This window comes from Pangasianodon hypophthalmus, chromosome 16, assembly GCF_027358585.1.
Source record: "Pangasianodon hypophthalmus isolate fPanHyp1 chromosome 16, fPanHyp1.pri, whole genome shotgun sequence".
Classification (NCBI taxonomy): Eukaryota; Metazoa; Chordata; class Actinopteri; order Siluriformes; family Pangasiidae; genus Pangasianodon; species Pangasianodon hypophthalmus.
Window position 1 is genome coordinate 16,848,276 of NC_069725.1, and position 23,632 is coordinate 16,871,907.

Genomic DNA, 23,632 nt, shown 5'->3' on the forward strand with positions numbered 1-23,632 from the left:
GAGCAGATCTAGAGGGTTCACGGGCATACAGAGTTGTGGTAAACTGGGATGTTTAGGACTGCAATTGCCATGAACAGTTTTGCACAGCAGTCTCCAGCAGTGAACAGTTGATAACCAACAAAATAGACTTCATGTGAAAACTATAATGAATGTCTTGGTTACACAATTGCACTTTTTGACCATGCAATACACAGTTAGAGAAGAGATTTATTTACAATTTCACTATCTGTTGTCACCGAGATGAGGATAGGTTCCCTTTTGAGTCTGGTTCCTCTCAAGATTTCTTCCTCATATTTTTTCAGGGAGTTTTTCCTTGCCACCGTCACCTCTGGATTGCTCATTAGGGATATATTTATAAATTTAAAATTTACAGAAATATATAAATTCAAATTTTAAATTTATAAATTGTCACCCAGATGTCCAGATGTCAAATGAGATGACGATGTCCACTGTCAAAAGCACTATACAAATAAAACTGAATTGAATTGAAGACAGCACTTGTAACAACAGACTGGTAGATAATCTCCAACCTTCCAGGGCCTTAGCTTCCTCAGAAAATAGAGTCTTGCTCATCCCCTTCCTGTACACAGTCTCTGTTTTTATCTTCCAGACCAGCCTGTTGTCAAGGTGGACACCAAGTTGTCACTCTGGTTGTGGTTCTTTCCCTCATGACCATCTCCTTGGTCTTGGCCACATTGAGGAGTAGATGGTTCCTCCCACAAGACTCAACAAAGTTCTGTAAGTCCTATATGGACCACCAGGTCTCTATATTCCTCTTTCCTTTCCATCCCTGATGCACCTGACCACCAGTGTCATTGGAGAATTTCTGGAGGTTGAAGGTCAGTGGGGCACAGGAGGATGAGGAATGGGGAAGGCACAGTTCCCTGTGATGCTCCAGTGCTGCTCAGTAGATGCTTGGACAGGCAGCCCCCCAGCCACACAAACTCAGATCTGTGACAGATAGTCTGTAACCCAGGAGATCATGGAGGTGCTGACCTGCATAACCATCTTCTCCCTTAATCGGAGGGATTAATAGTGTTGAAAGCACTTAAGAAATCAAAGAACACAATCCTTAACTCAAACCAGTCTATATGGCTTTCGCAATGGTGGTTCCCAAGACGGAAAAGCAGGGAACCAGAGGTGAATAAAATGTGTGTCTCGATCCACCCTGATCCCCTGTGGAGATCACTCCTCTCCATCCCAAACCACAGAGGTTGCCAAGTTGCATGCGGAGATTTCCGATGTGTTTTTGCCTATACCCAGTCACACTAATCTCACTAAACACTACATTGACATGCCCCCAGGTGTGGTGGTATGAAGCCACCCCTACCATTTGCTTCAACACAAAAAAACAGGTGGTTTGGGAGGAGGTAATCAAGGAGCCCCACAGTGACTGCTCCAGTCGTGTGGTTCCTGGTTTCCAAGGCCAATGTGTTGGTCCGGTTATGTGGGGACTTTACAAAAGTCAACACAGTGACTAAATCCAATGATACCCATTGATGAATTGATCAATTGGTTAGGTGCAGCTCGCTTTTAGTAAACACTGGATTTGACTAAGGGATCACATTCACTCCAATAGCCTGTGAGAAAACAGTTTTCCACTCCATTTGGGTTACACCAATTTGTCACCCTCCCTTTTGAGTTGTTCAGAGCCCCAGCCACATTTCAACAATTCATGGACAGAATCCTTTGTCCACACACTGCCTTTGCCACAACCTATTTAGATGATATTATTAGTTATAGTAATGACTGCCGGTGGCACCTTCAACATCTGAAGGCTGTCCTAAGATCCTTGAGACAGGCAGGACTCACAGCAAACCCAAAAAAGTTTGCAAAAAGACCAAAAAGGAGCTGAGAGTTTCTGGGGCTGGCTGGCTATTATCATAGGTTTGTATTTAATTATTTGGAGGTCACCAGCCCTCTGAATGATCTCACTAAAAAGGGAGCACCAGATACAACCAGTGGACGGAGCCGTGCCAAGGGGCCTTTACTCAGGTAAAAGCTACACTTTATGGCGGGCCACTCTTTCATTCTACTGACTTTTCTCTCCCCTTTGTTTTACAGACAGACGTGTCAGACAGGGGGCTGGGGGCTGTGTTTTCCCCGGTGGTGCAGTGTTCAGTGCTGTATATCAGCTGCAAGCTCTCAGTAAGGTAAAACAAGTACAGCACAATCTGGTGGGATGGGACTTCACCCTCTGTTCAGACCCCTAAGCACTCCAGACTCCTGTGTGTGTTTGTGTATCTCTGTGTGACACTGCGAATTACAAAACGCTGAAAAGCATGAGCAAAAAGAAAGAAGGAAAATAAAGAACCCTTAAGCTGGTCCAAGCCTGCACTCTATTTCCCCATTTTCCTCACAACCCATGAAAGTGTCACATTTCCAAAGAAGCTTCTACAAAGTACTGAAGAAAGGGTCTGAATACTCACACAAATGAAAGATTTCAGTATTTGATTTGCAAAAAAAGTCTAAAAATGCTTTTCACTTTGTCATTATGGGTCATCGTGCACAGATTGATAGCCAAAAAAAGTTAATTTAATACATTTTAAACTAAATATATAAACACAAAAATTATGGGAAAAAAAGTGAAGGGTATTGAATACTTTGTGAACCAACTGACATGACGCCATCCTGTATATTAAAAATATGTATTGCTAACTGATTCAAATAGCTCTGTTACTCACTGCCCTACACTGCATCATGCACATTCTTCATGACATGAGTTTTGAAATAAGAAACTAATCATTCATTTGAGACCATGTTCATTTTTAACTCATCAAGCTGACATACCACCTACAAACATTTTGGCTACTGATGGTGGACCAAAACGTCAGTGTGCCAAATTTGCCGAATACAAGTACAAGACCTGGTGCTAATACTGCAAACACATCTGATATGACCCTTCTGTGTCAGGCTCTAAAACTAAAAGAAAACACTAAGCATCTCTCTCTCTCTCTCTCTCACACACACACACACACACAATGAGACTTAGGTCTCAACTCAGGTTATAGAATGGAGAATTCAAAAACTTGTCTAACACGACAGAGAGCTACATGACTGACAGCACAACTAATTAACACCAGAATAAGAAAAGCCCGGTACTTCAGACGCCCCGAGAGTCACACAAGTGAATGCCTAGCCATTTTTAATTTTATTATATTCTAATTCTGACCAAAAATGTATGTTATCAAATTTGAATTTTGTGTATCGTTACACCCCTAGTAAAAGATATTTTTCGAGTTTGGCTAGTGTCTTCATTTTCTGTAAATGTTTAACTGCAGGGTGACTCCATGCAGTAAGCCCACATGGGCAGCAGACTTCTAGGTTGACTTTTTACAGGACACCCTAGAAGTCTGCTGCCCATGTGGGTTTCAGCCCTGACATCTACCATAGTTACATCTTTTAATCCTCCAGGTGCACCAAATATATACAGATGAGTACCATCAACAATTCTGCTCTTATAGCAGCTGTGTGCACATGTAAACATAGCACACATCTAAATATATAATGCTGGCCTAATCTTCAACAATACGAGCAAAAATGCTTGTAACCTGTGGATGGTGAGATAGAGTCTCATGAGCTCAGTAAACTGGGGATCACTGTAGCCCAACATGTTGGTGAAATTGTGAGACCAATCCAGGTTGGGATCGATGGCTCCAATGCTGCTGCCCTCACGGTACAGGTTGCGGTAGATCTTAGCCGCCACACAGGGAAGCTTGGCAATCAAGTCCATGGAGTCCTCAAACACAAACTAAAGCAAAAAATTATTTTTTAAAAATGTAAGAAGACTGAGTGTATACTTAAATTAGGACACATCATATTAGCATAATGTGATTGTCTGAAACACATGGCTTGCACATTACTATACTTTCGCACAAATAAACTTAAACTTGCCTCATAGTACTTGCTCTTGTTGACTCCTTTGATCTGATTTTTAATTTCTACCCAATTTTAGCTTTGTCACATTACAGTGCAAATGTATTACTATTATTATTACCTCCCAGTATTTGCTCTTATGGACTCCCTCGGAATAGGCTCTAGCAAAGCCGCTTTCGCTATTTAGAGCAGTGATAGCAGCACTAAACTGGGACATAGGGTGCAGGTTGGTTGGAAAGTTATCCAACATTGTGACCACATGGGAGGGGAGGGCTGCCCTCTTAGCCCATTCTTTCGACAACCAGTTCACCTGTGGAGACAATAAGGCAGGGTTAGGACTGCTGGAGGGTTGCTAATTAACAGTAGCACAGACATAATGATTTGATTATCCTGTCTCTCCAGAAAGGCAATAGGATGGAAAGTTATCCAAACCTCTGGTATTATATCACCAAAAAAACACTTTCCTTTAAAATACATCAAATAAGAAATTTACTCAGGACACTCCTGATTCATGTCCTGTGCTGGTTGTGTGATAATTACATGCTCCATGAATATGAAATCCCTCTGCTTTGCTTAAAAGTTTTGCTTGTGCATGATGCGTGTATATTTAGATGATTTCTCTTCTAGGATTTTAGCCACAGGTACATATCAAAGAGAAATAGGAGATGGTACTGGCATTTCCCAAGCAACTCCAAGCCAAATAATGACACGTCTTACCTGCATTCGTGTCACTCACACTGCAATAGATTTCCAAAACCAGCAGTGAAGAGACAACAAAAATGCTGAATTTTCATGTCATTGCAGAGTTTCAAATTGTAACTGATGCAACAGAATGCACAAATGCATTCATAAAATCTTTTTTTTAATATTATTTATATATTAGACAAACTACTTGTAAGCATACCAAATGCATTTTTTTTTAGTTTACTCTACTTCATTAGAACAAGCAGCACCTCAAGCAGGCTATTGGACTTTTTAAAGGGAAGCTGTTTACCACATATGGAAATTTGGAGTCATTTTTCATGCAAATGAGTGTGGCTGTGCACAAGCACACCAAGTTAAAATATGTGAGATTTATCAGTGGCCTGTGCATACAGTACAGCTGGGCATTCGCACATGTGATAAATACCAATTTTCTTGTGCGAATGGGTAGGTCTTATGCACAAATTTAGAACTTGTTCTACGCATGCTTTTGATAAAGAAGTTCCCTGGTCAAAAAGGCCCAACAATGTCTTTACTTCTGAGGAGGTTAAGGAGGGTCAACCTGCCTCCTCAGCTACTCACCAAATTCTACAAATCCATGGAGGAGTGCATACTGACCAGACCAGCTGAAGCACAGCCTGGTATGGCAGCTCCAGCCCTGAGCTGATCGACATGGGTATTGGGAGTCAATCTACTGCAATGGCTATAAAATGGCTGACTCAGATGCCAGAAAATGCATCTGCAACTTTAAAATGCCCACGAAATGGTTTGAGAGCAGTAATTTCATTTTGTATGCTGTATGTAGTCCTTTCACACATAATCCATCTATTGAGCTGTTCTTTAGGTGCAATTTTGAGTGATATCACATACCGGCATACCCCATTATTAAAATGCCTTGTGCCTAGGCAAAATGCTTTATGTGTATGGTTGGCAGATCTACATTAGCTAGTCTAATTAGCACTCCTCACCTGTTCCTCAGTGGGCACCTGGCCTGTGACCAGCAGCCAGAAGAGTCCCTCAGGCAGTGGTTCTTCACCTCCTGCAGCCTTTGGCAATAGCTGCTGACACTCTGGAATGCTGTAGCCACGAAAACGAATTCCCTGAAGATCATGAATGATCAAAGGAATGCACTCAATGGGTAGTCATATTTATCTGGATGATCTGAACTTTGATGCAATTCCTCAGCACACAAAGTCAAATGTGAATTATAGTTAAAGTGGTGTATTGATTCAAATTAGTCAAAACATCTATGTACTTTCTGAATGCATTTTATAAAGCCTAGAAATTAAATGGAATACATGTCACTTACCTCATCAGGGTCAAGCACAGAGGTCTCATATACTAGGCCCTTCATACCTCTCATCCCTCCATAAACCTGTAACACAAATTTGTATATTACCATAGTAGACATACTACACCCATGTCAGCTAAACAACATTCTCAGAAGTTACATAGCTGTTTAATACGCGCACACACACACAAACACAGGTCCATAAATATTTGGCGACAAAGTTATGGTGCTAAAGTTACAGTGACAAAGTTGTAGTTACTATAGTTGTCTACCACAGCATATTGGAGTTGTAATTAAAAGTATAATTAAGAGTAGGAATTACAGCATATTTTAAATGTATATCATGCCATAAAAAAGCAGAAGCATGTCCCAGTGATGAAGTGTTTTTTAATGAGATGAGACCAAGATCGAGGTACTGTATTTGGGCGAATGTCAAAGCGATATGTATGGTGCAAATCTAACGCAGGCCATACCTCAGTTAACACCTAACCTATAGTGAAATATAGTGGTGGAAGCACCATGCTCGGGAGACGCTTTTCATCCTCAGAACCTGGGCTTCTCATCAAAAATGGAGAAACGGATGGAGCAGAATACAGGGGGATATTACAAGAGAACTTGCTTCAGTCTACTAAAAAAATAAGCTTGGGAGAAATTTCAGCAATGCAGAAGTGGTTAAAAACAAAAAGGTGAATATTCTACAGTGGCCAGATCTGAATTCAACTGAGAATCTGTGGCAATCAACATAGTGAAACTAGACAAAGGCATGTGGGTTCCTTTTGATGACGTACAGTGAGAGTAAAAAGTATTTGATCCCTTGCTGATTTTGTTGGTTTGCCCACTAATAAAGAGATGATCATTCTATACTTTTAATGGTAGATGTATTCTAACATGGAGAGACAGAATATCAAAACGAAAATCCAGAAAATAACTTTAAAGAATATATTTTAATTGATTTGTATTTCATTGAGGGAAATAAGTATTTGATCCCTCTAGCCAAAAGCATTTAATACTTGGTGGCACAGCCTTTGTTTGCAAGCACAGCGGACAGACGTTTGTTGTAGTTAACCACAAGGTTAGCACACATATCAGGGGGAATTTTGGCCCACTCTTCTTTGTAGATCCTCTCTAAATCATTAAGGTTGGTGGGCTGTCGCTTGGCAACTCGGACCTTCAGCTCCCTCCATAGATTTTCGATTGGATTGAGGTCCAGAGACTGGCTGGGCCACTCCATGACCTTAATGTGGTTCTTCTTGAGCCACTCCTTTGTTGCTTTTGCTGTATGCTTCGGGTCGTTGTCATGTTGGAAGACCCAACCACGGCCCATTTTCTACTTCCTGGCAGAGGGGAGGAGGTTGTCCCTCAGGACTGCACGGTACATGGCTCCATCCATCTTCCCACTGATGCGGTGAAGTAGCCCTGTGCCCTTGGCAGAGAAACACCCCCAAAACATAATGCTTCCACCTCCATGCTTGACGGTGGGCACAGTGTTCCTGGGGTCATAGGCAGCATTTTTCTTCCTCCACACATGACGAGTAGAGTTTAGGCCAAATAGTTCAATTTTGGTCTCGTCTGACCACAGAACCTTCTCCCAATCACTTTGTACATCTTTGAGGTGATCATTGGCATACTTTAGGCAGGCCTCCACATGTGCCTTCTTAAGCAGGGGTACCTTTCGGGCACTGCAGAATTTTAATCCATTGCGGCGCAAAGTGTTGACAATTGTTTTCCTGGTGACTGTGGTCCCAGCTGCCTTGAGGTCATTCACTAACTCCCGCTGTGTGGTTGCAGGCCGATTTCTCACAGTTCTCATGATCATTGCCACCCCACAAGGTGAAATCTTCTGTGGCGCACCAGACCGAGGTCTATTGATGGTCATGTTATACTTCTTAAATTTTCTCACAATTGCACCAATGGTTGTTACTTTAATACCCAGCATCTTGCTTAATGTTTTTGTAGTCCATTCCAGATTTGTGCAGGTCAACAATCCTGTCTCTGAGGTCCTGAGAGAGTTCTTTGGTCTTACTCATGTTGGTGAGTTTGGAATCTGTCTGATTGTCTGATTCTGTGAACAGGTGTCTTTCATACAGGTGATTAGTTAGAACAGGTGTCTTCAATTCAGGTAACAAGTTGATTGGGAGTCTCTAACTGGTCTGTGAAAGCCAGAACTCCTAATGCATACTAGGGGATCAAATACTTATTTCCCTCAATGAAATACAAATCAATTAATATATATTCTTTAAAGTTATTTTCTGGATTTTCTTTTTGATATTCTGTCTCTCCATGTTAGAATACATCTACCATTAAAAGTATAGAATGATCATGTCTTTATTAGTGGGCAAACCAACAAAATCAGCAAGGGATCAAATACTTTTTACTCTCACTGTATACTTGTGTTGCATCCTTCCAGTTACTGTAAAGGTATTTTAATAAATGTGTGTCCCCTACCTGTGAATGCATGATACTCACATTTTTTCTAATTTGCTGACAAATAATATTGATTTTGAAAATTTACTTGAACAGCAAGGCCAATTTTTTTTTGTTCTTACTATACACTGAAGACATTTGAGTATGAGGTCAAAAAAATGAATGAGACAATAAATCAGAATTTAAGCTTTCATTTACTGATATTTACATCTAGATGTGTTAAACAACTAAGAACATGCCTTCTTTTATTTGAACCCATCCAGTTTTCAAGTGACCAAAAATATTAGAACATGTGACTGACGGGTGTTTCTGACAGGCGTGTCCTGTCAGATTGACCGTTTAAACAATTAATAGCTCTGAATGTCTATTCTTGGTTTGAGCCCTGGGTTTTGCCTGTGAAGATAGTTTATCCTTTTTAACAGCAAATACTAACATGAAGACCAAAGAGCTGTCTATGCGAGAAAAGCAAGGAATTTGGGATGTCCTGAAAAACAAGGAAACCATCGGTGCACTAACAAGACATTGAACAGGTCGGCCAAGGGAAAACAGAAGCTGATGACAAACACTGTGAGAGCTGTGAATAAAAACTTAAAAACAACAGTGACATTACCAACCTTAACATGGCAGGGGTGAAGGTATCACAAGCTACTGATCAAAAAAGACTTCAAGAGCAGAAATACAGAGGCCCTACCACAAGATGCAAACCACTAATCAGCAGTAAGAATCGGAAGGCCAGATTGGAATTTGCAAAGAAATACAGAGATGATCCACAAAGGTTCTGGGTAAGAAAGTAAGGATCTGCCCATGATTCAAAACATACAAACTCACTGGTCAAGGAAAAGCATAACAAAAGAAGAGTGCAACAGTTTGCCGATGTCAGTGGGCTTGATACAGCTATGGCAAGCAAGGGATATGCAACCAAATATTAGTGTTACTACCTTTAAGACTATCTGTTCCAATACTTTTGCTCACCAAAAACAGGTGGTCTGCCACCAAAGGTGCCATGTTCTAAGTTGTGTCACATCCACACATAAATATCAGGAAATGAAAGCTTAAATTCTGATCTATCGTCTCTGATCTATCGTCTCCAAACGCCTTCAGTGTATAGCAAAAACAAAAGAATTGGCCTTGTCATTCCAATACTTTCAGAGGGGACTGTAAGTACTTTATTTGGTAGTGCCAAGAAAAAAAAACATTCCCACACCCTTAGAGCACCACCACAACCTTGAACATTTTTTTTTTTTTTTTTAAACGAACTGTTCAGTTTCAGCCTGTGCACAGCATAGACACAGACTCCTGTTCTTGGTTGACTGCAGTGTGTGTGCATGTTTTTTGTTTTTTTTTAAACATCAATTTGTGTAATCTATAGAGCCTCCTATACAGTGGGGCAAAAAAGTATTTAGTCAGCCACCAATTGTGCAAGTTCTCCCGCTTAAAAAGATGAGAGAGGCCTGTAATTTTCATCATAGGTACACTTCAACTATGAGAGACAGAATGGGGGGAAAGAATCCAGGAAATCACACTGTCTGATTTTTAAAGAATTTATTTACAAATTATGGTGGAAAATAGGTATTTGGTCAATAACAAAAGTTCATCTCAATACTTTGTTATATACCCTTTGTTGGCAATGACAGAGGTCAAACGTTTTCTGTAAGTCTTCACAAGGTTTTCACACACTGTTGCTGGTATTTTGGCCCATTCCTCCATGCAGATCTCCACTAGAGCAGTGATGTTTTGGGGCTGTCGCTGGGCAACACGGACTTTCAACTCCTTCCAAAGATTTCCTATGGGGTTGAGATCTGGAGACTGGCTAGGCCACTCCAGGACCTTGAAATGCTTCTTACGAAGCCACTCCTTCGTTGCCCAGGCGATGTCTTTGTCATGCTGAAAGACCCAGCCACGTTGCATCTCCAATGCCCTTGCTGATGGAAGGAGGTTTTCACTCAAAATCTCACGGCCCCATTCATTCTTTCCTTTACACGGATCAGTCGTCCTGGTCCCTTTGCAGAAAAACAGCCCCAAAGCATGATGTTTCCACCCCCATGCTTCACAGTAGGTATGGTGTTCTTTGGATGCAACTCAGCATTCTTTCTCCTCCAAACACGACAAGTTGAGTTTTTACCAAAAGGTTCTATTTTGGTTTCATCTGACCATATGACATTCTCCCAATCCTCTTCTGGATCATCCAAATGCTCTCTAGCAAACTTCAGACGGGCCTGGACATGTACTGGCTTAAGCAGGGGGACACGTCTGGCACTGCAGGATTTGAGTCCCTGGCGTTGTAGTGTGTTACTGATGGTAGCCTTTGCTACTTTGGTCCCAGCTCTCTGCAGGTCATTCACTAGGTCCCCCCGTGTGGTTCTGGGATTTTTGCTCACCGTTCTTGTGATCATTTTGACCCCACGGGGTGAGATCTTGCATGGAGCCCCAGATCAAGGGAGATTATCAGTGGTCTTGTATGTCTTCCATTTTCTAATAATTGCTCCCACAGTTGATTTCTTCACACCAAGCTGCTTACCTATTGCAGATTCAGTCTTCCCAGCCTGGTGCAGGTCTACAATTTTGTTTCTGGTGTCCTTTGACAGCTCTTTGGTCTTGGCCATAGTGGAGTTTGTAGTGTGACTGTTTGAGGTTGTGGACAGGTGTCTTTTATACTGATAACGAGTTCAAACAGGTGCCATTAGGTAACGAGTGGAGGACAGAGGAGCCTCTTAAAGAAGAAGTTACAGGTCTGTGAGAGCCAGAAATCTTGCTTGTTTGTAGGTGACCAAATACTTATTTTACCAAGGAATTTACCAATTAATTCATTAAAAATCCTACAATGTGATTTCCTGGATTCTTTCCCCCCATTCTGTCTCTCATAGTTGAAGTGTACCTATGATGAAAATTACAGGCCTCTCTCATCTTTTTAAGTGGGAGAACTTGCACAATTGGTGGCTGACTAAATACTTTTTTGCCCCACTGTATGTCAAAATCCCAATAAATCCATTGCTATAAAAAAATCCAAGTGATCCTGCAGGTGCCTCTGTCAACTCCTAAGGGTTAAAGGCGACACTGTCCTTACATACCATGATATTGTTTTTCACATACATAGCATTGCCTTCTCACATCTCCATTGTCCTGGGTTTGATGTGTTCAGGTTACTATCAACACCCTTGCAACTGCAATGAACTAGCAAAGACCACCAGGAATACCATACCACCAACCTAGCAAACACCTAACAAACACCTGGAATACAGGCAGGTGGATTACCATAGCAATCACATAGCTACAACTTCCAATCACTTGAGATACCACAGAAACCACATATTAAAGAAATAGGAACCACTTTGAATAGCATAGCAACTACTTAGCAGACACCATAGGAATCGCACAACAATCAACTGGGATACTATACGACTGACTTAGAACAACCTCAGACACCATGGCAACATTCTAGCAACCAATTAGGATACTAGAAACCACCTAGTAACACCATAGCAACCATCAGTGATGCCATGGCAGTGACCTAGCAACACCCTAGGCAGTACAACTACATTTTTTTCTAATTTTTTAGCGCAGTGGTAGAATTTATACCTCACAGTTATTATAACACATGGTGTCCTTACATACCATGACACTGACTGTACATATTACACACTCATGGACTGCTGGATCCAGTCTTGATGATCTGCTGCAAAATCCTTGCAAGAAGTCGTCCTTAAAAACCACCCTGTCCTTGCATTCCATTTATATGCTATACATACATACACCACCCTTTAATGCAGTATTGCAGAACTGTTGCAAAACCTTTATTAGAAGTTGTCCTTTATAGCCACCCTGTCATTACATATCATTTTCTTTATCTTTTACATATTCATAGCATTGCCTCATCACAGCTCCAGGGTCCTGGGTTTGATCCTATGTTGAGGTTACTATTAGCAACCTAGCAACCAGCTAGCAGGCACCTGGAAAACAATAGCAATGGCACAGCAACCACATAACTACACCTTAACAACCACTTGATATACCATAGAAACCATCCATACACCCTAGCAACAACCTGTGATACCGTAGCGATGACCTAGTAACACCCTCAGCAATATAACTACATTTTTTCAGCACAATGGCAATACTTTCCAACTCACAGCAGTCATTAAAACCCATTATGCCCTTACATACCATGATAATATCTGTGCATGTCACACACAGAGGGACTGATGGATGCAGTTTTTAAATGAACTACTGCAAAATGCTTACAAGAATTAATCCTTAAAAGTAATTACACACACTGGTCTGAACGCAGCATTGCAGAGTAAAACCCTTACCAGATGCTGTCCTTTAAAGCCACCATATCATTACATACCATATTTTCTTTATCTTTTACAAAAACACAGCATTGCCTCCTCACAGCTGCATGGTCCTGGGTTTGATCCTGAGGTCAAGTTACTATTAAGAACCTAGTAAATTTACATTTATGGCACTTGGCAGATGCCTTCACCTAGAGTGATTTACAGAATTTACAGTGATTTACATTTTACTCTAGTCACTTATTGATTGATGTCTCTAGCAATAAATGCATCATGATTCACTAGGTCATGGACTAAGAACTGACTACCATCAGTCTAAAGCTCTGTTGGGGAGGTAATATAGTAAGGAAAGCACACAGACAACACAATTTTTTTTAATACTAATTTAATTACTTTAGGAAGAGATAGGTTGTTTGAAGATCACCAGTGACTCAGCTGTTCAGACATCTAGATGTTCAGTGCCAGAACAGAGAAGAGTCTTGGTGCATGTCGTCCTTGTATCCTGAAAGCTGGTGGGACCAGTCGAGCAGTGCTAGAAGATCAGAGGGAGTGTTGTGCAGTTTGAGGTGAGTGCTTTGAGGTCCGTTTTTGGCTTGGTAGGCATGCATCTTGTCTTAAATCTGACGTGAGCAGCTACAGGAAGCCAGTGGAGGGAGCATAGCAATGGAGAGGTGCGGGAGAATTTAGGAAGGTTGAAAAACAGTTATGCAGCTGCATTCTGGATCAGTTGCAGAGATCGAATGGTGCTCTGAAGCAGACCTGCCAGGAGCGAGTTGCAATGGTTCAGTCTCAAAATGACAAGGGACTAAACAAGGGCCTGTACGGATAGAAATGGACGAATCCTTCTGATGTTGTAAAGGAGAAATCAACATGAGAGCATCAGATTAGTAATATGAGAGGAAAAGGACAGTTGACTGTCCATGTTTACCCCAAGGTTGTGTGCAGTAACTGAAGGAGAGATCAGAGAGTTGCCCAGATCGCAAGATCCTGACATGGGGATGAATCACCTGGGATGAACAGCAGTTCAGTCTTGCTGGGATTAAGTTTCAGCTGATGAGCTGCCATCCATGATGAGATGTCTGCCAGACATGCGGAGACCTGACTGGAAACATGGGTGTCTGAGGGAGGAAAGGAGAGGAAGAGTTGAGTGTCATCCACATAGCAGTGGTATGAAAACTCGTGTGAGGATATGACCTCACCAAGAGATCGAGTACAGACAGAGAACAGAAGGGGACCAAGCACTGAGCCTTGTGGGACACCAGCGGAGAGTCTGCGGGGAGCAGATGTGGATCCCAGATGTTATGGATCCCAGATGTTATATTGATGATAGTAATGATGAAGGGGAGGAGGTCATGTGAGATGGTCTGGAGCACTGTGGAAGGGTTTGGATCCAATGGGCAAGTGGTAGGATTGCAGGACAAGATGACTTGCAGGATCTCTTCTGTTCTATTAAGATAGAACAACTTAAAGCACAATGAATATTGAGCTAGATACACCTTCAATATAACTTAAGCCCTGCCCACAATTCACACCGTAACAGAGACTGAAACTACTCGATTACCCCCAAAAATAATTAATTAGCATAGACTAACAGACACTTCCATGCAACACTTCAGAATTAACAATACTATACAACAATTCTAGTGACAAGCATCTAGATCCAACTGAGTCAAGTAGATTAGTACACAAGTCAAGTAGAGTGTACACAAAAGTCAGAATCCAACCTTACCTGTAGAGAATAAATTCAAGATAGAACAACTTAAAGCACACTAGTAACCACCTTGGATACCATAGCAATGACCTTGCAACCACCTATCAACCTATAAGTAATTCTCATATAAGCAGGCATTTTTTACCATGATGTGGGTAGTCAGACAGGAATCTCTCTGGTGGGCCATGTTAATTACCATGTGACAGTACCCAGTGCTTGTGTGGTGCCTTTACACTGTTGATTCATTCATCTTCACTAACCGTTTTAACTTGTTGACCAATCTGCTTAAATTACGGGAAATAAAACCAACCACTTTCATCAGAAAATGTGACAGGCAGGTACAAACAAAAACAATAAATAAAAATGCAGGACTGGGATTGATTAGGAGTGTCTGTGAGAGACAGCAAAATTAGTCAAAATTCCTGTAAAATTAATCCAACCTTGGATTAATTTAAAAAATGCCTTGGACTACACACTTAGTGGAAAATTTGGTCATATAGATTTATAACCAATTCACCTGAAAATACAAATGAATTCATGACTTATACATAAAGCATGTTACTTGAAGTCTGAAAATCTGTTCATTAAAGTTAATTACTTGGTGACAAAGGTAGCTTCATTTGCACTTATCTTGATTTGCATTTCCTGTGACTGCTTGTTGCTATTGTATATCTGCACTGTATTTTGTTGTTAATGCTTGTAGCTAATTAACAGCAGATAAACTAGCCTCACAAGAAGGATTCCACCATCACATGCACAACATATACACTGTTATATTCTAGTCATATATTATTATATATATTAATATACCATGACAAACATTATAAATCAGGATGAATTTCCAGAAGCACATAAATAGTATGTGCTCAATATTTTTTAAGCTTGTTTTTTAAACCTAAATTTGCAAGATATAAATATTACAGTTTAGATTTACAATTTACTAGAACTCATTCATTCAACAAACTTTGCAACTGAGCAAAGACACAGTCCAGGTAAAAGAGCCTTGCTCAAGGGCCTAATACAGCTCTCTGACAGTCCTGAACTTCAAACTTACAACCTTCCAATGCCACTAAAATTCAATTGCATTTTCAATAACATAAAATACCCCAAGCACCATAAACTCCAGTTTATGTCCTGGTGAATCTAAGGCAATTCCATACTGTCACTATCACACTTCACTGATTTTTTTATGGATGAAGAAAAAAGGGGGGGGGAAAAAGGCTTCTCTTACCATATCCACAGTGATTTGGCCAATGCTGGTTTTGCCATACTGCTGCCTGAAGTTCTTGATTCTCGTCTGTTCTTTGGGAATGAGATCTGCCAAGACATCTTTCAAATTCTGCAAGAGTCAAGAGGTCAAAATATCAGAATATTGTCCAAATAGTTGCAGAATTCAAAAGCCAAGAGAAGCAAAAACAGATTTAACAGCTAAAAGAGGGAGTATAACTTAGGCTTGTGAGCAAAAAAAAATCTGGTTACAAGTGAGCTGCATCTGCCAGTCACTACCATTAGCATTTAGTCTTTTTTTAATTAATTACCCATTAACAAGGTCAGTAATGCTTTTATTAGCCAAAACTAAGCTCACAATAAAATTTAAATAAACTGTATAAACTATGCGTGCATGTACTCTGTGTTAAACAGTATAGTAGCAAGTTCAAAACAAAGCAAAAAAATTGGCAAAAATGTACATTGAGCACATAAACCACAAAATTAAAGTGACATGTATATAATTCAAATATACAAAATTCATATTCATATAATTTTAGCAGCTTGCAGCCTCCATAAAAACTCTACTTCTCTAGTCTTTCATGCGAACTTGGGTAATATGGAGCATGTACAGAACATAAATCCCTTACATATAGGAAAAATTTAAGAGTATTTTAAAAGTATTAATTTCTGCTTAATTGCACATTCATCCCGACTGTACACGAGAATGCCAGCCACAGTTTGAGCCAAATACAAACAAACCAGAATATGTTTTCTCTTAATGACTCACAGCCATATCAAGATTTATCTATCTATATAAAGCCTATTGCTTTAGTCAAGTGGGTTTTTACTGTCATTCCTCTATACAGCTAGTATACATTGAAACAAAATGGTGACCAGTACCATGGTGCAACACAACAGTACAATAGTACAGTACACAAGTCTATATAAAGTGCAAATACGAAGAGTGAACAAACAGTACAACAGAAACAGCGTTGTGTGAGAAAGCTATTGCAACAATGGGCTGTAAAGTACAATGTGCAGTGTTATTGAGTCATACGGGGTTAGGGATTTGACTAGCACAGGTGTGTGTTGGGAGGTAGCAAGGTGTTGAGTGTGGAGTCTGGTGGTGGTGGTGGCACGGATGCTCAAAGTCCATGTGAGGGGTGGGAGAGGTCATCTGCAATGCTGGTGGCTTTGCAGATGCAGGGGTTGCATCAGAGACTGTGCAGTTCCCATACCAAACAGTAAGATAGCTGGTCAGTCTATTGTCCCTCTGTAGAAGGTGGTGTAGGAAATGGTAAATGAAGGTGAGGTCCTCCGTCATGTGCACGCCAAGAAACTTGGAGCTTCTGATACTCTCCACAGTTGTTCCGTTGATGTACAGTGTTGAATGGTCCACTCAAGTTCTCCTGAAGTCAACAATTACCTCTTTGGTCTCATCAACATTAAGGGATAGATTATTGTCTCTAAATAATTTTTCAAGCTGTTTCACCTCCTCCCTGTAAGCTGACTCATCATTGTTGCTGATGAGGCCCACAACTGTAGTGTCATCAGCAAACCTTATGTGATTTGAACTGTACATTGCAGCACAGTCACTAGCCAGCAGAGTGAACAGCAGTGAACTGAGCGCACAGTCATGGGGAGCACCGGGGTGGTCCTGGAGGTGGAGTTGCCGATCCTAATGGACTGGGGTCTCCTGGTCAACAAGTCCAGGATCCAGTTGAAGAGAGAGGAGGTCGGACCCAGCAGGCTCAGCTTTTCTACTAGTTGTTGGCAGGTGATTGTGCTGAATGCTGAAAGGAAGTCTATGAATAGCATTCTTACATAATTTTCCTTTTTGTCCAGGTGGGTCAGAGAAAGGATGGTAGCAGATATGGTGTTCTCTGTTGAGCAGCTAGGACGGTAGGTGTACTGGAATGGGTGAAGTGTGGTGGGAATGTACATGTTTCATGACTAGTCGCTCGAAGCACTTCATGATAATAGGTGTGAGTGCAAAGGGCCTGTAGTCATTCGGGAAGGACACAGACGATTTCTTTGGCACAGGGATGATGGTGGTAGTCTTCAAGCACACAGGCACAATAGCTTAGCTCAGGGAGATGCTGAAGATGTCTGCAAGGACATCTGCAAGCTAATCAGCACATTCCCTGAGCACCCAACATGGTATGTTGTCAGGACCAGCAGGTTTCCATGGGTTAACTTGGGACAGTGTTTTCCTGACGTCCGCACGTCTGCATGCAGACACAGTACTTGGTCAGTGGAATTTGGGGTGGTCTTCCCTGCTGGCATGTTGTTCTGTGCTTCAAACCATGCACAGAATAGTGCATCGGGGAGCGAGGAATCACCATCACAGACATGTGATGGAGCTTTGTAGTCTGTGATGGGCTGGATACCTTGCCACATATGCAGTGCATATGCTTTATTGATGCTAATAAGTTGCATTATGCTGCTACTATAAATGTGGTCCAAATGAATAGGTACAGACCTTAAAAACTAGCGTATTAAGTATTACCAAAAAAAAAAAAAAAAAAAAAAAAAAAAAAAAATGGCAACTACATTTTGCCATTGTGTTTCTAATGCTTGAAAGAAAATGGAAAACATAGTGAAGGAACAGTTTATAAAGTATTTTAGACAAATAATTTCCCAGGCTGTCACTTATATGTGAGACACTGACACATCTGATTTTAGTCTTATTCGAGTCTGCATTAAACATCAATATCAAAGACAAACAACCTGGAGCAACCTAACGACATGCTTCTCATCATATAAGAGGATCAGACTCTCTGCCCCAGAGGTCTGTGGAAGAGTTGAAAAAATTTGGCCACTGGGAGATGCTATCACGTTAATCATGCTGTCATGTAAATTATTGTATATTATGCGCAGACAGTGTTCATGTTAGATCTCATCATGATGTTGTGGATGTAACAAATTTTTGATTTCTCAAACAGGAAGGCGGACATGTTTTTTCCCCCAGAAAGTTTTTTTGCTCCTATAAATTGTATCCAATCCTCACCAAATTTGACATGCAACATTGTGAGACCAATTTGACAAAAAGTTGTTTCTCAGATTTATGATATATGGGACAGTTTGTCCAAAACACACAAACAAATTTTATGGTGAAGCCACCAAACAGGAAGTGAGGGCATCTCTCAACACCTGGATGATGTATTTTGACCAAACTTTGTAGATAACTGAAGGACTTCAACCTAAGAACTTCCAAGAAGGTTTGTCTAAATTCACCTCTAGGTGGTGCTATAAATTCGTAATACTGCTAATAAGTTTTGAACCTTTCATCATCAAAATTCTCGTTTCTATTGATTCCTTTGAAGGTTCACATGTTCTAAGGAATTTGTGATTTCTGAATTAGAATTTTAACAAAAATTTGTTTTTGTTTCTTCTACCACAAATTTTGCAAAATAACGATGAAATATGGAAGAGAGCATCAGAACACCAACCCAAACACTAGTTGCTTCTCAGGTTTTGATATGATGGACACTTCAACCAGAACACTCAAATGAATTTGATGGTGGAGTCACAAACAAAGTGAGGGCATGGCTCAGCAGCAGTGTGATGTATTTTGACCAACTTAGTAGGTGAGTAAATTACCTTGTGACTCCTTTTTTGTCTAAATCTCCTCTAGGGGGCACCATAATTCACACATTAGTAAAACTGCTCATAACTTTCGAACAGCTTATGCAACCTGCAATCATGATTCTTCTTTCACTTGATTCCTTGGAAGGTGCCGCAAGTTCGACATGTAACAAATTTGTGATCTGCCAAATAGGAAGTTGGCCATGTTGAAATTCAAGAAACAGTTTTTTGCTTCTTCTACAAATTTTGTCCAATCATCACTAAATTTGGATTACATTCTGTGAGCAGTTCCAAAAATATGCTTCTGAGATTTTTGATCCATAATCTGCAAACAAATCTGAAGGCTAAGGTGCCAAACGGGGAGTGAGGGCATTTCTCAGGAATGCTTTTATATATTGACATTAAATTTGTCACATATATTTACCAACATGAGCTGAAGCTAAGAAACAAGATTTGACATTTTTTGCAATTTGGGAGGGCTACAAAAAACAGCAAGTGTGGCGAAATCTCAGCAACAGCTTGACTTTGTGCCTTCAAATTTAGTATATCTCCATTGGAGCAAGTACTGATGGTCCCAATGGCTTCTGGTCTTTCTCCATTGTTAAAGGGTGGGGACAAAGGTACTGGCCCCCTTAATTGCTGCTTGCAGCTCTATTTCAATCTGGGCATGGTTCAGCTTTCCGAGAATTCCAAACATTTTTCATGGATTTCCACAACCTGCTTATTAAGTTTATACATCACATGAAGTTAAGGTGCCAAATTTTCTACCTGAAATTTAACCTGTTTTTTTTTTCCTACCAGCTGAATTTGAGATAAAGACAAAACCTATTCTTATAAAACCTACAGTAAACATTCTGAATAAGTCAACAATCGTCCATAAAGATTGAGTTTGTGGTGAATCTCATTATATTCTATACACAATGTGGTGTGGTATAAGGTTGAGTTACTTACTGTGGACGCACTAATATTTCTGGCAGTCACAGCAACACCTGCTGCATTCTGAAAAACAAAAAAAAAAAAAAGAAAAACATTAACCTCATGAACTATATAGGTGGATCATGCTAAACAACAGTTTGAACCTAGTGTAATAAATACATGCATCTGCACAGAAAAATTTTAATGCAAAACAAGACAAAACAACTAGATCTTGCACTTGCCTACACTGCCAACAAGTCCTTCTTCTTACCAATTTTATGCCTCAAATACCCTTAAAATATAGATAGAACGGATGGCACAAATCAAAGAGAGACAGAAAATGGGCTATAAGTCCCTTAACATGAATCTTTAAGTAACATCTCTATAACAAACAGAGAGGAAGAAAAACTATTTCAGACATGTGACTGTAAATATATCAGTCAATAAAATAAATATTGAACTCATTATTATAAAATTATTGCATCATACTTGTTTTAACAATAACATTGTTACATTTCAGTTAGTTATTAGTTCATATCAGGTTTCATTTCAAAATGGATTTTTTTCCCCAGAAAACTACTTTAATTTCATTTCATAATGAGACTTTTATTAAATAATGCCACTTTTATTTATTTATTTCAATCTGTTGGGTCTCTCAGCCAATACAAATGGGGCTGAACCTATTCAGTGAATGGCAGTACATTTCCGGTATGAGACTATGTGATACAAATTTGTATGGCAAAGCTGTGCTGGCTTTCAGGCGGATGAAACAACATGGAAGACCTCAGGTAGCTCCAAAATATGAGGTTTTCTTTAGCTGATCAAATAGATAGACACAATTTAACAGCAGATTCTCTTTTGCCCTGCACTGAAGATTTCTTAGAAATGGCACAGGCACAGGGGTGGCTGGTATAAACATAGAACAAACTTAGTATAAACATAGTATAAACATTGCTAAGCCCCCATCTTTAAATATTTAAATTTAAAAAAATCATTTTAAGATTTAATTTTTATCATCCACATCAGATTATTGGTTGTAATAAAAATATAAGCAACGGTATGAAGAAGTGGTGTTATGGACTCAGTCACAGGTGTAATGAACAAAGCAGATTATTTACTCTATCATTCTTTTCCCCCCCCCAAAATGAATTTGAAGGAGAAGCTAAAAGTTGACTACACACACATTGTCCAATCACCCTACAAATTATACAAAAGGACAGATGACAGCATTGCAGGTTTAGTGTTTTTTGTTTGAACAAAAGGGCTAAAACTTTTCTGTTTACTATGTTCTACTCAGAGGAAACATGGCATGAACCCACCAGAGCATTACAAACTTCAATCACTAAAATATTATAAATCACAAATGCAGATCACTACCTATTCCTTAAGTGTGTGCTGCTTTGCCCCAATATTGTTATTATGCGTTTTGTTAACAAGACCTCCTTGACATAATGCATTGCTCAAACCCCTGCCAATTCCTTCACAAATCCCTGCCCCTCCCCCACACTGGCGTCACCGGCTCTGCCGAGGACAGGTTTTCTTTGGTATTCACATATATTACCCGTTCTTTTTTTTTTTTTTTTTTTTTTTTTTTTAACACAGTAAATACTTTTGTTATAATGGATTAATTTCATATTATTGATATAATTCCTTGACACAAAATTAATCAGGATTAGCCTACTGACAACAATACATAGCTGGGTCACCTCCACGACAGCAGGAGAGTTCAGTATTGCACAATCTGAGCAAATTAAGGAAATAAAAGTCAATTCCAGTAATTACACCATTCTTTAACAGATGACAACCAGGCTCTATTCTGGAGAACAGCTAGATCAGATATGGGATAGATGTGGAGGACTGAGTTCAATAATGCAGACAGATCCAACCTGCTTTCTGCTCTGCTTCGGTTCAGACCCTCAACCTGCCGCCGTTTTCTTACAGCCTCTCTCCGAGCTGTTCATGAAACTGAGACCAGTTCATATCTGGGTGACATTTATAAACCAGCCCAAAGTAACCTCTACTCAGTGTATCCTTCTGAACTCGAAGGTGATTTTGCACTGCAACCAGTGTTTTGTTGTTTTTCCACCCAGGGCCGGCTCGGGGTCGCCACTCTACCCATATATTGAGCAAAATTAATTGTGCCAGTTAACATCCTTTCAGTACTGATTAAATTTAAATGATTACAATAACTAATTTAACACTGCCTGATTCATGACGTGATTATGATACACCATCATAACGTGTTAATTATGCATGCCGGTGCCATTACTATACTATATACTATACTATATTATTTATGCCGCTAGCGCTTTGCAATTATACACTATCCATAATCGGATCTTTATCATATTTTGAAAAAAACGAGTGGGAAAAAAAAAAAAGTACAAAATTATTAAAATTAGGTGCACAATGCAGGAATCATAAGAAGAAAAAGGGTTGCATAAAAAGAGCAATTTATAGGTAAGAATCACAAATTGACAACTGTTCATGTTAGCCATTGATGTTTATTTAATATTTTGAAATAGCTTATTTAAAACCTCTAAACTGGCACGGACACTGTGGAATGTTTTCTGTTTGTTTTATTTAAGTTTAGTGCAGTGTGTTTTCTTTAAAATAAATTTAAGCTTCTATAATGTTTTAATTTGAGGTCTATTGCTGCTTGCTTTCACTTCACCAAAAAAAACTCCTAAATGTCTTCTTCTAAAAGAGACTAAGATTAGGCCTGTAGTCTAAAGCATTCATGAATTGCAGTCATTTAAGTTTAGGTATGTCAACTGTAGGTATTTTCAACTGTCAGCACAGTGTGTGTGTGTGTGTGTGTGTGTGTGTGTGTGTGTGTGTGTGTGTGTGTGTGTGTGTGTGTGTACGCTTGCATTTCTTTATTTGGGTTTGAGTATAGCCCATGTCTGGTCTCTTCCATATTCTAATAGATTCTCTGCTGAAGTATTTACAAGGGGCTCCAACCTCTCCATCCGCCTCATCTCAATTAGCTCCAGGTGACCAAGGTGACCCAGCCACTCCATCCAAAGCATCTCACTTTCACTCTGGTACTAAAAAGACCTCAAGCTCTTTGTCTAACTCATCCTCAACTTTGACTGCTGCTAAAGAGCCCGTCAGCTGCTCATCTACCTCCACTGAACTGCCAACTGCTGCTGAGAAGTCCCCAAGTTCTTCCTCTTATCCCTGTGAACCTCTCTCTGTTGCTGGTGAGTCTATCAACCCACCACCTCCGGATCCTGCAGACTGGCCTGCCCTGTCTGATAAAGTGAGGGCTGAATTAGTCACCCGAGAACCTTAAAAGGGCGAGAGAGATTTCATTTTCCCTCAAGGAGAGGATGGACGAAGTTGCCATCATTACCTTTATTCAGTTTTATTCAATGGTGAGAAGATAAAGAGCTGGCTTGCTGCAAACTCTTCTCACAGAAGGACTTTACGCTGATTTCTGAAAGGAAAGACTCATTGGAAGAATGCCACCCAGGTTTTGAAATCTCATGAAAATAGTCCAGAACATCAGCAAAATATGAATGCATTGAAAGAAGTGGAGATTCACCTTGAAAAGTTCCAAACAATAGACAGCGAGGCAATAGCACTTATTGATGAAGAGGTGGCATCAAGTATTTCAAAGCA

At 40.1% G+C, this 23,632-nt stretch overlaps 1 protein-coding gene across 1 annotated transcript in view; it reads right to left on the minus strand.

Annotated features, from left to right (window-relative positions):
• Positions 1-23,632, minus strand: part of cs (citrate synthase) — a 56,316-nt gene that overhangs the window by 17,225 nt on the left and 15,459 nt on the right. The window contains exons 2-7 of the mRNA XM_026921164.3: positions 20,042-20,089; positions 15,525-15,632; positions 5,888-5,953; positions 5,547-5,678; positions 3,998-4,186; positions 3,552-3,751 (exon numbers count right to left, since the gene is read on the minus strand). Of these exons, the coding sequence (XP_026776965.1) occupies positions 3,552-3,751; positions 3,998-4,186; positions 5,547-5,678; positions 5,888-5,953; positions 15,525-15,632; positions 20,042-20,089 (743 nt within the window). The remainder of the gene's footprint in view (positions 1-3,551; positions 3,752-3,997; positions 4,187-5,546; positions 5,679-5,887; positions 5,954-15,524; positions 15,633-20,041; positions 20,090-23,632) is intronic.